Source organism: Clytia hemisphaerica, unplaced genomic scaffold, assembly GCF_902728285.1.
Source record: "Clytia hemisphaerica strain Z4C2 unplaced genomic scaffold, Clytia hemisphaerica genome assembly, whole genome shotgun sequence".
In the NCBI taxonomy this organism is placed as follows: domain Eukaryota; kingdom Metazoa; phylum Cnidaria; class Hydrozoa; order Leptothecata; family Clytiidae; genus Clytia; species Clytia hemisphaerica.
The window spans coordinates 309,906-325,035 of record NW_027104233.1 but is presented as its reverse complement, the minus strand read 5'-3'; the positions used below and the strand labels follow the sequence as shown (position 1 = coordinate 325,035).

At 35.0% G+C, this 15,130-nt stretch overlaps 1 protein-coding gene across 1 annotated transcript; it reads left to right on the top strand.

Annotated features, from left to right (window-relative positions):
• The first annotated feature begins 11,570 nt into the window (after positions 1–11,570).
• On the top strand, positions 11,571–14,289 carry LOC136815957 (zinc finger protein 862-like). The gene is made up of 2 exons (XM_067072382.1): positions 11,571–11,971; positions 12,204–14,289. Exons 1-2 carry the CDS (start codon positions 11,627–11,629, stop codon positions 14,244–14,246), a joined length of 2,388 nt encoding a protein of 795 aa, XP_066928483.1. The 5' UTR covers positions 11,571–11,626; the 3' UTR covers positions 14,247–14,289.
• Positions 14,290–15,130: the final 841 nt, after the last annotated feature.

Genomic DNA, 15,130 nt, shown 5'->3' with positions numbered 1-15,130 from the left:
ACTACCTAAAAATAAGGTTTTTTGGACTTTGTGCAAAATTGCTTCATTAGTTTTTCCTGATTTTTGGCAGAAAGATAGAGTGCAAGGTACCCTAAATTGTAGCCTGGGAATCCATGCTATGATTTCTTCTTTGATAAACTGATGGCGAAATGTATAGCATGGTACGGGCTGAGAGTTTGAATTTCTCAGATCCTAATAACGGTTGAAAACATAGCCAATCAAATTTTGTTATTCTTTTACTGGTCACACTTTCTTAGAGAAAGCGCAACTTTCGAAATTTGGTTTTTATTTTAGTAAGTGAGGACAGCGCTAAATTCGAATTTCCCACTGTAAAAAAATGTGAGTCCAATATTGGACTCACAGCTCGAACCCGTCTTGTGTACATCAAATTATAAAAAAACACACGACGGGTCTCCTGTCTACCTAAATTGTGGTTGAATTAATTTTTCTCGGAAAATTTTTTTCGTCGTAAAATACAGATTTTCGCAAGTTTGACCCAAAAACTACCTAAAAATAAGTTTTTTTTGGACTTGGTGCAAAATTGCTTCATTAGTTTTTCCTGATTTTTGGCAGAAAGATGGAGAGCAAGGTTCTCTAAAAAGTGACTGAAGCAGTTTTTTTCGGAAATTTTTTTTTTGCCGTAAAAATCGGTTTTTCTTGTTTGGGGCCCGGGGGGGGGTACTAGGATTGCGAGCTGACGGGGGGTGCCGCCCGACTTTCGAACTTTGGACCCTTACCGGGACTAAAAAGGAGAAAACAAAGGAAAATTTTGGGAATTTTACGACCCTTAGCGGGACTAATTTGACCTATTTCGACCAAATTTCGATCTTTCAGGGGGTAAAAAGTTGAAATTTTCCTTTTTTTCCGACCCTTACTGGGACTGAAATTTGATTTTCTGATTTTTCCGACCCTTAGCGGGACTTTGGAAGTCCAAAAAAGGTACCCTTAAGGGCGGCACATACCGTACCCTCCATTTGCCTAAGTACCCCCCCCCCCGGGGTTTGGGGAAATTCCCTTATGTCATTTTTAGGGAAACAGAGCGTTTCTGGCGATTGGATCGATATTTTTTTCTGATTTTTTGTACTTTGATGTAATATGGTAATATTTAAAATCTGATGAAGTCCGATTTTCAAAAAATAATTTTTTGGGGCAAATTTAGGCCAAAATGTGCCTATAAATGGGGTTTTCTGGACTTTGTGTGAAATTGCTTTATTAGTTTTTTCAAATTTTTTGGACAAAGATAAAAGGCAAGGTTCTCTAAAAAGTGACTGAAGCCTTTTTTTCCGGAAAATTTTCTTTGGCCGTAAAACTCGGTTTTTCTTTTCTCGAGATTGGCTTGGTGTTTTTTTCTTATTTTTTGCATCATGGCCCCTGAGTGCTATATAAATGATAATATTTAAATTCTGATAGAGCCTGATTTTCGAAAAAATAATTTTTCAAGCGAATTTGGGCAGAAAAGTGCCTATATTATTCAAGCTGCTCATTACACTTTCTTACTCTCTTGCTATTTGTCCTATTTTTATCTGACTTTGATCACCAGGTAGGTCCGTTCAGCATGTTGCTTGTTTGTTTTCATTCAAAATGACCGGACAGCGATCGGAGAATTAGAGAACGCCTGTCCCCCAACCGCCTATCACCCGATAGGTTAACAAATAACAATTGTGTAACTTGCTGCGCAAGTGACATGGAACACTCCATCGTTTTGTCTAATTTGTTCTTCTTCGTTCTAGACACTCGCTAATTAGAGAATTAGAGAATGCTTGCCGCCTATCGCCCGATAGGATTAACAAATATCTTTTAAAGGGACCCCTCGCTTAAAAATGATAACAAGACACTCACTTCATAATCATATGAAAAGCAACTTCCCAAATTATTAGCATGCAAAACTCTTTCTTCGCTCCATAATTACAAATTTATAAATTTTGATGTTCACTCAACTTTCAGAAATTTCAAATGGCTTCTGAAGGCCTTCGAATTTTCTCGAGCTCTTGTCGCACCAAGTTGTCGACACAAATGCACCGGAAAATTACAGTACGAGTGTAGAGGCCAGCTCTGGTTTGAACAGTCTAGAATCCGCGCTCTTCTCCTAAGAAAAACCCTTTGCTTGGAGTCGAGTTGCGGGTTTATGGAGAATCGGTATCGGCTTCAGAACTCCCAATGAGCCCCGGTTGTGTTGGTTTCAGTCAGACGCGGAGACGCCATACTGTTTTCAGAGGAATTTTTCGATATCTCTACAGGAACTAGCAGTAAGTTTTATGTTCTTTGAATATGTTGTTAGGGGTTTTTGGACCAATATAGTTTGATTTCCTAAAGATCACAAACAAGCGAGGGGTCCCTTTAAAGTGATTTTTATGCTTAATTAACAACCTGATATAACCTGTGTAAAGTTAACATTTTCAATAGTATGGCGTATTCTTTGTTTTAAAGTGTACATAGTAAGAGTAAATCTGGCGCCAGCTACTATGCGCCAAGATCGATCTCAAGTCTGCGCCGGAGATATCCGGCGCACATGCCGCAATTTTATAAAAGGTTGTTACTGTTAGAGGTAATCAAATCCTTTGATATTTTTGCCTGGAATTTTACAGATTTCCTGAATTTCGCAAAAAATTTGCTTAAGATATAGTCATAGTGTGCAAGGGGGGTCCAGGTCCCACCAAAAAATAAGGTCCCAGCACACATTAAAACCCCCACCTAGAATCAATCATGCATGGTTCCACCACTAAGTATATCCCCCACCAAGATTTTGAAAAATTTGAATTCCCAGCAGAATTTAGGAAGCAAAACTTAAGTCTTCTTTCAAGTATAATACAGGTCATATGTACAAGATTATCCACTAGGTTTCAATAGTAAAAGGTAACTACTAAAGTTATATATCATTGATTGATGTTGATGAGATGTTTCAATTTTACAACCAAACCACCTTAATCCCACCTTAAAAAATCAGGTCCCACCTAATCTTGTTTTCCCCCCTGAAATTCAAAAAATCGGAAGTCCCACCTAAAGATTTTGAACCCAAATCAACAAAACCCCCCCTTAATTTAGGGGGGGGGGGTGCACACTATGTATAGGTATCCTTCAAGAATTTTTCAGTCTTGTCAAATTCTCAATCCAACCTCTTCCAACCTTGTCTGATTTACGTTATAAAAGGGAAACTTTTTAGAAAACTAAATTTTATATGAGCAGGAAGGACAAAAAAAGGGTACAGCAAGCTCTTTCTCCAATAAGTCTATAGTGGCACCTATAACACCACAAGTTCCCTACTTAAAATAAGTTCATTAATTATTTGGTATGAATGCGGTTAGTGTAAAACGCAGGTCACAGGTCACAGGTCGCAGGTCACAGGTCAGTGATGACAGGTTAACTCTAATCAATGTCATTGCAGAGGAAAATGTTTGGAAAACACAAAGAATTATCTAAAACATAACTCTCAAGCAATTTCATCCATATAAAACTGTTTCAAACATCAAAATTTAACCATGTCAGTTAGTCACACTAGGAAATTAAGCTTTCAGAAAAAACAACATCAGTCATCTACAGGATGTATTTTAACAACAAGGATGAGAGTTACCTGAATCAAGTTCAAGATCCCAAGACAATCAATTAAAACTTGAAAACTTAAAATGAGACAAAATGACAGATTGCGAACGTGCAGCAGCCAAATATCAACCAACCAAATTTTGTCATTCAATTCCCGAGACAGCACTTCGATTTTTAAGGCGTTGTTTATACGCTAAAGTAAAAATAATTCCGCACATGTAAATGGGTCATTGCTTGTGGTCCGGCAAAATTTCCGGGAAACAGCCTACCCGGCGGTGCGCGGATCTAGATGGGTTCCGCCTCCCCCGTAGATCTTTTTCTTGGGAAGTTGATCATCATATTAGTTTTCAAGGTTGGCTTGGCTCAAATTTTTTCATCTATGGCTCAAATTTTAGGCAATTTCTCAAAGTTTTTGAAAATGTTAATTTCATTAAAAAGCGCCGGGTTATTTTTTCATGAATCACTTTAAAAGTTTTGCGGCGCATTTTTTTGCTTGAGAGTCAAGTAAACGATATAGCGCTTTCGCAGCATTAATCTTTGATATGCATTTTGGCGGGACGCTAGTGTGACTAACTGCATGTGCTTTTATCGATCTTTCGCAGTTTGCACCGTGTATAATGCAGACCAGAAAATATTTGAAACCATATTATACGTATAACAGGTATATTACATATTGTAATGTTTGTAATGTTATATATGATGGTTACATATAATAAAACAAATCGCTCTAAAACTACCTTCTCAGAGAACTCACGAGCTTCTGATTGGTGTAATTTTATATCCAGCCTTATTAACTGGTTGAAGTAAAAGCCGGTCAATACAAGAAAATGCGCTATTTTGATTGGTTCTCTAGCGGTCAATATAATACGGTAAAGACCACTTCAGTGTTTTGGTCAAACTAACGATGATTTTGAAAAGGGAAGTTTGTTTTATAGAAAAGTTTCGTCAGTTTGAACATGATTTAAAAAACTGACGTTGCAATGACTTCTCATAAGAAAGTGACGTCAGAATAAATCAAAGAAAATATTGGGTAAAAAAGAAACGAAAAAATCATGGAAAATGAGTGGAAAATGCATTTTTTTGGCCAGAAACACACAAGGAATGTTCACCAGTTAATAAACACAATAATATAACTGTTTTCTCGGTCAATACGTAAAATATTGACCTTATCCTGCGCACAGACCTCACAAGCTCGGTCTGTACTTCGGCTGCGGTCAATATTTTACCGTATTGACCTCCAAACCAGTTATTATTGTATTAATATTGCTATCATCACATTCGGCATGCTGAATATTTTTGGTGTTTTTCTCTTGTAAGACATGCTATTTTGTAATTCTGTCAATATTTTTGTCAAAAATTGTCTTTAAGTCATTAAAATGACAATTGAATAATTAATTAGTTTCATCCTTCTAAAACCACTCTCTTAGGGACCTCACAAGCTTCTGATTGGTGCCGTTTTATATCCATTCACACTATCTACATCACATTCTGTATTATAAATATTTTTCGTGTTTTTGTCTGTTCTTGTATCATATTTTATGATTCTGTTAATATTTTTGTCAAAAATTGTCATTAAGACATTAAAATAATAACTGAATAATTAATTAGTTCCATCCTTCTAAAACCACTCTCTTAGGGTCCTTGCAAGCTTCTGTTTGGTGCCATTTTATATCCATTCACACCATCCACATCACATTTTGTTTAGTAAATATTTTTCGTACTTTTGTCTTGCTAGGCATCATATTTTATGATTTTGTCATTATTTTTGTAAGTAAGTGTCACTATGTCAAAATAGGTTGTTATTCTATTCAATTGTCATTTTATAATATCTAAATAGCATGTATTACTTTTTTGTAATTTAATGGGCTATGTATTGATGTTATGTTATGTATATGTTATGATCTTATTATCTTTTTTTCCGGTCTGCACTTTGTTGACCTGTGACCTGCGACCTGTGATCAGTGACCTGCGTTTTACACTAACCGGTATGAATGTAAGTTTTCTCAATATATTTTTTTTAAGTTTGAGAAAATAATTTTATTTTTTTATTTTTTCGTCCTTCCGGTTAGTGTAAAACACAAGTCACAGGTCACGGGTCACAGGAGGTCATACAAATTACAGACCGGAAAACTGTAAGGCACTCGTAACATACAACTCATAACATAAGTTCCTGAAAATATTATATGTAATGGAAATGTAATATCAAAATATGTTATTTAGAAGACTTTTTATGACAAATCATCAACCCCAAATATTGACGACAAATGACACTTAAATTATGTAAATTTCAATGATGTCATCTCAGTATGAAGTATGAAGTTTTGTACACCAGTTAACAATAAAATATTCTTCATGCATAATAGGATGCTGACGCTGCAAGTGGATATAGATTGACAGGTTTTGAAAACAACAAATACTCCAAGAGAGCCAGAGAGAGCTGTTTTAGAGATGTGAATATAGTGACGTCATTTTATCAAAAATACAAAGCAGGGGATAAAAATATTGAAACATTTATAAAATATAATCCCATTGACGCTATTCTCATCAATTCTTGTTATCATACCTTAGATACAGTTTTGATTTTGAGGTGATGCAGGAGATTGAATGAGATATGACATAGTGCTTGTGAAATAGCTATTTTCCTGTTAGGGGGCTGTTTAAAGCAAAAGGTGAGATCAATATTTTTTTAATACGTATTCTTTGTATATAACATACGTAACATCATATAATATTGAAAAGATCATTTTTTTACATGTGTGATATAGATGTAATATATAATACAAGTACTACAGGTCCGTGTTATACACGGCATAAAACGCAAAATCACGTAGTAAGCACGTGGGTAGATTTTTAGCTTTAAAATAGTTCTAGATCAATAAAATACCTTTGGAATTATATTTTTGACATTAACAACTGTTTTTCAAACATTTTCTTTGTGTTTTACAGTAATTGAAGCTGAACTGTCAACACTGACCTGTGACCTGTGACCTGTGTTTTACACTAACCGTCATCCTTCAGTTCAAAAATCCTATCTAAATACATAGTGTGCATCCCCCCAGAATAGAGGGTTGGTGTTTTGGGTTGAGAATTTCCAGGTGGGATTTGGAAATTTTCAGGTTTTAGGTGGGAGAAACAAGTTAAGATGGGGATTAATTTCTTTAGGTGGGATTTTTGGTGTTTTGGTAATGTTAATGTTAGTTTTTTCTTATTTCCAATTTAATTATATAATGTTTTCTAAATTTTATATTCTATGAATAATTCTTTTACTATACTAAACTTTTCTCCTTTTTATTATTATACTGTAAGAATTTTTGTTTCCTTCCTCGAATTTTTCGTGGGGACAGTATTTTTAGCTGGGTTTTGGGAGTCTGGATTGAGGGTGGGAATTTTAGGGTTAGGTGGGACCTGGAACCCCCTTGCACACTATAAAATATCTGTAAACCAGAAAATAAAAAAGTCAGAAGCAGCCAACGAGCCCATTTTACCGAAATATCTGTTTCCCTTTTCCAGGAGAGAGCTTTTTTTTGAAAAATGGGGAAACAGATCCGATTTTCTAGGAGAGACCATTTTCTTAAAACTATCTGTTTCCCCGCTCCAGCTGATGACGTCATCAGAGAGAAACAGATCAATATTTCTAGGAGACGACATATAATAAATTGGGAAACAGATATCTGTTTCCAGAAAGATGATATTGCATTGGAAACAGATTGAACTTTCGGTGGGAAAACAGATATCAATCACAAAAAGCAAGGGAAACAGATGAAAATTTCCAGGAGAGGGAAACAGATATCCTACTTCTTATAAGCTTGGAAAAACAGATCAAAATTTTGATTCTGAAAACTGTGGAAACAGACCAAATTTTCTAGGGAAGATACTTTGAGATTAAAAATTTAGGTTATTGAGGAGAAACAGATCTTAATTTCTAGGAATAAGATTTTGGGAACTTTTGACCAACAGATCAAATTTTCCAGGAAGGCTATGCCTGGGAAACAGATGTTTAAAAAAAGGTCCTCGTCGGATGCTTTCGAAAAGTACCTGGCCGAAAATCATATCAAATAGTGAAATAGTCTTTTTTTTTAAGATTTTCATTGGATGTTTTCGTTATATTTTTTTGTTTTTTTTTCATTCAAAAACATTAAATGATAGCAATATTAATATACAAGCAATCAAGCAATATCCTCAACAAACCTAATTTTAGTATCTGTAATTTTACAACCTTGTTTATCATAGTCAAATGCTCTATCTTCACTCTACTCCTTTTATGTTGGGGAACTTGAAAATGACCACCTGTTGTAGCTACCTGAGTTCAATCTAGGACGACCTAAAGGCATCCTCAAAGTACTGTTGTCTTGGTCAGGGAGAAAAAGATTCTAAGTTAGAATCTGACAGTGTCTGTGACACAGGACCCCCACAGGACAACCTTGACACATTACACAATCATCAGATTTGGCAACATTGTGTTTACTTTTTCCTTTTGGTGAATATCTTAAGATTTTAGTATCTGTAGTTGAATTTTCTCAGACCTATGAGTTATTGGAGAGATACTTTTACTGTAGATCTTTTATTTCCTGACGAAGCCCCTGAAATTTCTTATTTCTTGATTTTACTTATTCCAACCTTGGCCTTGGGTTTTCTGAGAACCGCTGTATTGATTTTTTTGAATATTTCCTGTAGGCAAAAAATATCCACCGCTTTAATTATGCACCTGAGAGGTCAGCCTATTTAGACCATGGCCAGGTACCTCAGAACGTTTCACTTTTTTTCAAAATGTCGGTGAATAAACTTTTGATATCTTTCTTGGTCAATTTGAAGGTGCTGATTCAGAATTTGAATGTTACCAAGCTTGAAAACCGAGGCTCGGAAAACACGAGTTAAAAAACACGAGTTAAAAAACACGAGTTAAAAAACACGAGTTACAAAAACACGAGTTACGTTAAATGTGACGTCATCAATGGGAAATTATGACGTCACAAGTAGATAATTTAACTCGTCAATTTATGGTGCACCTTAATCTTACGAGTTAATTAACTCGTCAATTTATGGTGCACCTTAAACTGACGAGTTAATTAACTCGTCAATTTATGGTGCACCTTAATCTTACGAGTTAATTAACTCGTCAATTTATGGTGCACCTTAAATTGACGAGTTAAATTTTCATGAAACCAAGTTGGTCAAAAATTCTAAAATGGTGGTTAAATTATTTTTTGCGCCTATTTTTAGTTTAAAACTAAATGGAATGGTAATTTTCTCTCATAATATTCTATAGTCTTTAACCGTGACAGAAGTTGTAGTGTGGTCGTGTTACAAAAATACAGGCTGTTTATAGGAAAAAAATAAGATCTAGCTGAAACTTTCTCCAGACCTTCTCTATAGGATCCTTATACCTCAGGAAAAATTCCCCTAAAATCCCACTGGTGGAACATCCCTTTTTTGGGACATTTCTATTTTCCCCAGGCAAAATCCAAAGGTCAAAATTTTTTGAAAATTTCAGACTCATTTCCAGACAATATCATGTATACCATTCGAAAGCTCTCGAAAAACTATATAGAACACTTTTAAACGGTTATAGCTGATTTCCTAGTACCTAACTCCAGATATTTCATGCGCAAGTTCCACTTTTCGCCACACTTTGGTCAAAATTGACCATAAACTAGCATCAGAAAAACTTTGAAAAAGAAATCCCTTTTTCGTACAAATGGCCGACAGTTGTCTAGGGCTATAGCTGCTCCTACTTATTCTTTTTTTGCCATTTTTCATCTTCAATCAAATAAAAACTTACTGGTCATCCTTGGGAGTTTTTGATATCCAAAATTGAATCACCATTTGATAAAGAATAAAGTTTAGATAAATAAAGGTTGCCTTCGAAAACTGAATTTCGAGGGTAGGAAAGTCTACAGCGAAAACTGAAGCAAACAAAGCATTCCATTTCTCTACATACATACCTCTTTCCAATCGAATCTCAATTTAATTAATTTTACAACTTTTCTTCATTCCCAAGTTTTATTTTTAAGAATGAGAGTAAAAATTATAGGTTTTATTATTTGAAAAGCTCAATGTGTTCTTTTCAAAAGCCAAACTGCCAAAGTCTGCCAAAGTCACAAATAACTTTTTGTTTTGATTTTGATTGCAACATTTTCGAATCTTTCGAATGCGTGACGCAATTTGATCGGCACAAAATAGAACGCGCGCGAAAAAACAATGCAATGACTTCTTCTCTGAGATCTAATTTTCAATTCAATAATATATTGAATGTATGCCTATTTTAATTTGAATTTTAGAATTTTTGACCAACTTGGTTTCATGAAAATTTAACTCGTCAGTTTAAGGTGCACCATAAACTAACGAGTTAATTAACTCGTAAGATTAAGGTGAACCATAAATTCACGAGTTAATTAACTCGTCAGTTTAAGGTGCACCATAAATTGCCGAGTTAATTAACTCGTAAGATTAAGGTGCACCATAAATTGACGAGTTAAATTATCTACTTGTGACGTCATAATTTCCCATTGATGACGTCACATTTGACGTAACTCGTGTTTTTTGTAACTCGTGTTTTTTAACTCGTGTTTTTTAACTCGTGTTTTCCGAGCCTCTTGAAAACCCGCAGTTTTTACGTAATTTGCGATTTTTTGCATTTTTAGGCAAAACTGTAAGCCCCTGAAAATGATTTTGGGGGGGGTCTTCAAAATCAAAAAAGGCCTATACCACGTGATAGAGCTCTTCAAACTGAGCAAAAAAATGTATTATATCAAAGTCTCAACTTTTCTTAATCAAAAGTTATGGGCGTTTTTGTGGTAAAAAAATGCTATAATTTTGCATAAATTATGCAGATTGTGGGGAAATTCCCTGTTTTCAATCAATTTTTGACCATAAAATCGTCAATAACTTTTGATCTAAAAAAGTTGAGACTTTGATATAATACATTTTTTTGCTCAGTTTGAAGAACTTGAAAGGTGATTTTTAAAGTGGACTATCAACTGAAATTCATGATGCCATCCCACCTTTACAAGCACTTGACCGAGATAAAGGATACTTTGATTTTTTCAGCTGGAGAATACTTATAAGAACATTACTCTGAACTTGTTTTGTTGTGAGAAACTTGTTTTGAGAAAAGTAAGTAGAATAGAAAAGATTTTCTAAGCCAATGACTATAACCTTTTTAAATAATTTGTCCTTATAATGACAGTTTTCAGTTGGTTTTACTCTTCTTATATATTTTTATGCAAAAAGAAAACAACGTTTTGTTCTTATAAAACCAAATCATACAGGGACTTTTGCTCTTGAATTCACCATTGTCTTCCAGACATAACTGTTGATATAAAATAACACTTATTCGTCATCTGATGACAAATGGACTGTACTGTTTTACAACTTTGACACTACGCTTGCATTTCTATTGTTTTATTATGAGTGATTTTTACTACGGGAAACTATTTAGCAGCTTTATTGCTTATTAAGAAAAAGTTGGTTTTTCAAAGTTGTACTTTTTCGATAGGTATGCACTTTCTGTCTTGTTCTTGCTACTTTGAAACTACGTTTGCATTTTACGAGTAGGTTTTAACCAAAGTGAATTCATTGGCAGCTTATTCATTGGCAAAATCTGCTATTACAGTGCTGCAAATAACGGCCGGTGACCGGTAATTACCGGTCATTTCGTAGTTTCTACCGGTCATTCTGAAGCCTACTTTTTCACTTTGTCCGGTTAAAATTTATAGGCTTCTTTCGTAATTTTTAATCATTTTAATTACATTTCTTTAGTTCCTCATACTTACCAAACTATAATTATAAGAACTGCTCTAAAAAGTTGGTTCCTTCGTATTTACAACCTTGGCTATTTTCATAACAAAAAAGTTCTTTCTTATAAAAAGTTCTTAATACTTGATTGCGTCTGATATTTATGACGTCAATAAACACACTTTTTTGCACATCACTTTTGTATGAATCTGTTGTTAGTCTTTGACGCCTCTCGAAGAGATTTTCTTTTTATTTGTTTTCCCTCTCTTTCTCCCTCCTACATGCTGTTTAAATTCTTTTATATATATTTTTTTATATACGGTGGAGCGTTGTTAATGAGAATTTTTTTACTCCTATGAACTCAAACAAACCTCTTGCGAAAGAAAGAGCCAAAATAGAAAGGAACATGGCATCTCAAAATTTTCCAAAAATAAAAACTCTTCAAAAATGGAAAAACGATTTTTCATGGTTAAATGTAAACCATTCTCAGGGAATGACATGTAAACTCTGTGTCAAATGGGAAAAGACAATAGAATCGAGCAAAAATTATTCGGAAGCATTTGTGAAAGGATCTAAGAATTACAGAAAATCTGCTGTAGCTGAACATGAAAAGACAACACAGCATGACAAGAGTAAAGAACTTGAAGAAGAGGAAAGATGCAAAGCATCAGGAGCAGTTTACAGAAAAACTGTAACTCAGGTAAAAATAGTTTTGTATCAATTACATATTAGAGTTACCGTAAAGTTCTACTATACTGAAATTCGACCTATCATTATTTTGGATTTTAACAGCCATTATAGCCCTGGTAAGAAATCAACCATTACCCCCAGTATCCAGTTAAGTGAGTTTTAAGATTTGCCCTGGTGAACTTGTCACCAACTAAGTGTTTCTTTTTCACGAGGTAGTCATGAATGGCCTTTTTTCTTTTTAGAACACTCCAGTGGGTGCACCAATTGTCAAAGGGTTAAAAAAGATGTCCAACACTGAAAAAGAAGGACTTTTAAAACTATTCCAAATCGCATATTTGAATGCATACAAAGGCAGACCTTACGTTGATTTTACAGATTGGGTAGAATGGGCTGAGTTAAATGGTATTAAATTCAACGTTACTGCCTATAAAAACCGTACACAATGCACAGAATTCGTAAATGTCATTAGTGAGACAATATTCGAGGAAGATGTCAAGAAAAAACTGAAAAATTCAAACTTCATTTCTGTATTTTGCGATGGAAGTACTGATTCTGCTGTCATTGAAAAGGAATGTGTGTACCTGATGTTTGTTGACCTCACTGAATTTGAGCCTACTCTTTCATTCATTGCTTTGAAAGATGTTCCCAGTCAGGACGCAGCAGGAATCAAAAGTGCTCTCACAAAGGCTTTTGATGACGTGGGAATGCCAGAACTAAAGGATAAAATCGTTTTTTTAGCCAGCGATGGTGCCAGTGTAAATAGTGGTATTAAAACAGGACTTGCAGCTAAATTTCGAGAGGATGGTCTTGAGTGGCTTGTTTTTGTATGGTGTCTGTCACATAGACTTGAATTAGCATTAAAGGATAGTCTTGATGATGTTCTAGCTCCTGTTAAAAAAAGCTTGACAAATCTTTTCTACCTTTATCAGAAATCATCGAAAAAGTTAAGAGAATTACGTAAGCTACATAAAGTATTGAAAGAAATGTACGAGTTTGCTGATAATTGTGTCAAGCCAGCAAAGGCAACTGGAACACGTTGGATTGCCCATGTACTACGCAGCATGTCTGGATTGGTTGACAAATTCGGACTTTATTTGCAGCACTTTGAAAATGTAATTGCTGACACCTCAAAACAGACGGATAAAGCAACTTTAGAAGGAAAGAGGAGACTGTTAACTGAGGCAAATGTTTTACTCCGATGTGGTCTATTTATTGATCTGTTAAATCCAGCATTGAAATTTAGTCTTCAATCTCAAAAGGAAAATTTTGGAATCATTGAATTAGTTGATGAGTTAGATGACATGTTCCTGGCGTATTTCCTTATGAAAAGGCGATTCGAGAAAAATCCTGAAACTATTTTCAATCTACCAAACCTACAAAAAGTTTTTGCCAACATAAAGGAAGACCAAGATGAAAAAGGAAAAACAGTTTATAAATATCAAGACATCACTATTCAGTATTACAAAAGAGAGATCGACAGTATCAAACATAATACAACAAAGTATATCGACCTAATACTCGAAGCATTGAAAGAAAGGTTTGCAGCTTTATCTGACGAAAATGATGGTGACGATGTAACTGGTACTCCCATTGCTGGCGATGCTATTTTGTACGATGTTTGTCGCGTTGTAGATTCTCGCAAATGGATTTTGCCTGAAAAAATGACTATTACGATCGAATCAGTCGACTTCATGCTTAAGAACAATATCGAGAGCTTATCGAATATCTTTGGTCACTTCGAAAAGATACTTAAAAAGACATCACCCAACATCTCACTCGAAAAAGTTACTGACGAGTACATCAGCTTAGTCATGTACACAATGAAACATTTCAATCACCAAATACACACTCCCATCAAGGTATGGCAGTTCCTCAATCCTTACAAAGACGACCGTGGATGGAGCAATATTTTTTTGATTGCAGAGCTGTGTTTTTGCGCGCCATCTTCAAATGCCTCACTTGAAAGATTTTTTAGTCAAATGAGAATTGTTAAAACTGATTGGCGAAATTCTTTGACAGAAAGTAATTTAACATCCCTGCTTCGGATTAAAGTGTCTGGGCCAACACTAAAAGTCTTTATTGATCGGTATTGTGAAAAAGCAGTGAGTAAATGGTACAATGACAAAGATCGTCGATTGAATCAAAAGCCTCGAAAAAAATACCGAAAACGTAAGTCCAATAAACCACCAAGGAAGGAGTTCCAGTTGCCATCCTTATTCGAAACAAGTAGTGAAAGCGAGGGAGAACAGGAAGTAGAAAATGACGAGGAAGTAACAATCTTGTGATTTATGAAATTAATTTTTTTTTAAAGAAAATTATCAGGTGAAAATAGAATATTAACGAGTGCATCATTCATTTTATCTTTCCATATCTTCCTCTCTTCAAACTGAACATTTTTATTATACTATAGTATATGTATACTATATGATACTATAGCTGACCTATCTAAATTTCTTCGTTACAAACACTACCCTACTTGTGTGCAGTAGCAGCATAAAAAAGTGCTTTACAACCCAACTAGATGCTTTAATACCGCTATAAAAGAGGAACAGATTTTAAATTAAAATAGGTGTTTAGCCAATGTAAGGGTCATTTCGGACTCCAAAATTTTCTAAGGGGGCTCCGCCCCCTAGAACCCCCGCTGGGGGGCTTAGAGCGCCCCCCAGACCCCCTGCTCAAAATTTACTCGCTACGCTCGTAAAAATTACCGGCCAACTTATATTTCCTTATTTGCAGCACTGTATTAAAAAGTTGTACTTTTTCAACAGGTACAAACGTTTCTACCCTATTCTACCGCTTTGAAAACTTCCCCTTTGAAAGTGAAAGCGGACTTAAATTACTTTGTCGATATTTATAGGGTTTAGATTTCTGCGTGATTACTTTTTATGTTTAGTTCGAAATGTTACTGGCAAACTCGAGTTTAGTTCAATTAATTTTTAAGCTGACGAAAGTTGTGAAAAGTTGATTGAGTGTGCAAGGGCTGGTGTTTTTTCATTTTTAATTTTTTCGAAATTCATTTAATAGTAGCCACAATCATTGTTTTGTACAATTCTGTCCCGTTGGGCGATCTAACAGCCAATCGATTTTGCTTTATCCACTTTTGGGAGGGGGGTTTCTTTTCGCGGAAGGATTTTTACCACCCTTGGTTTTCGTTGCTATGGTATTGCTT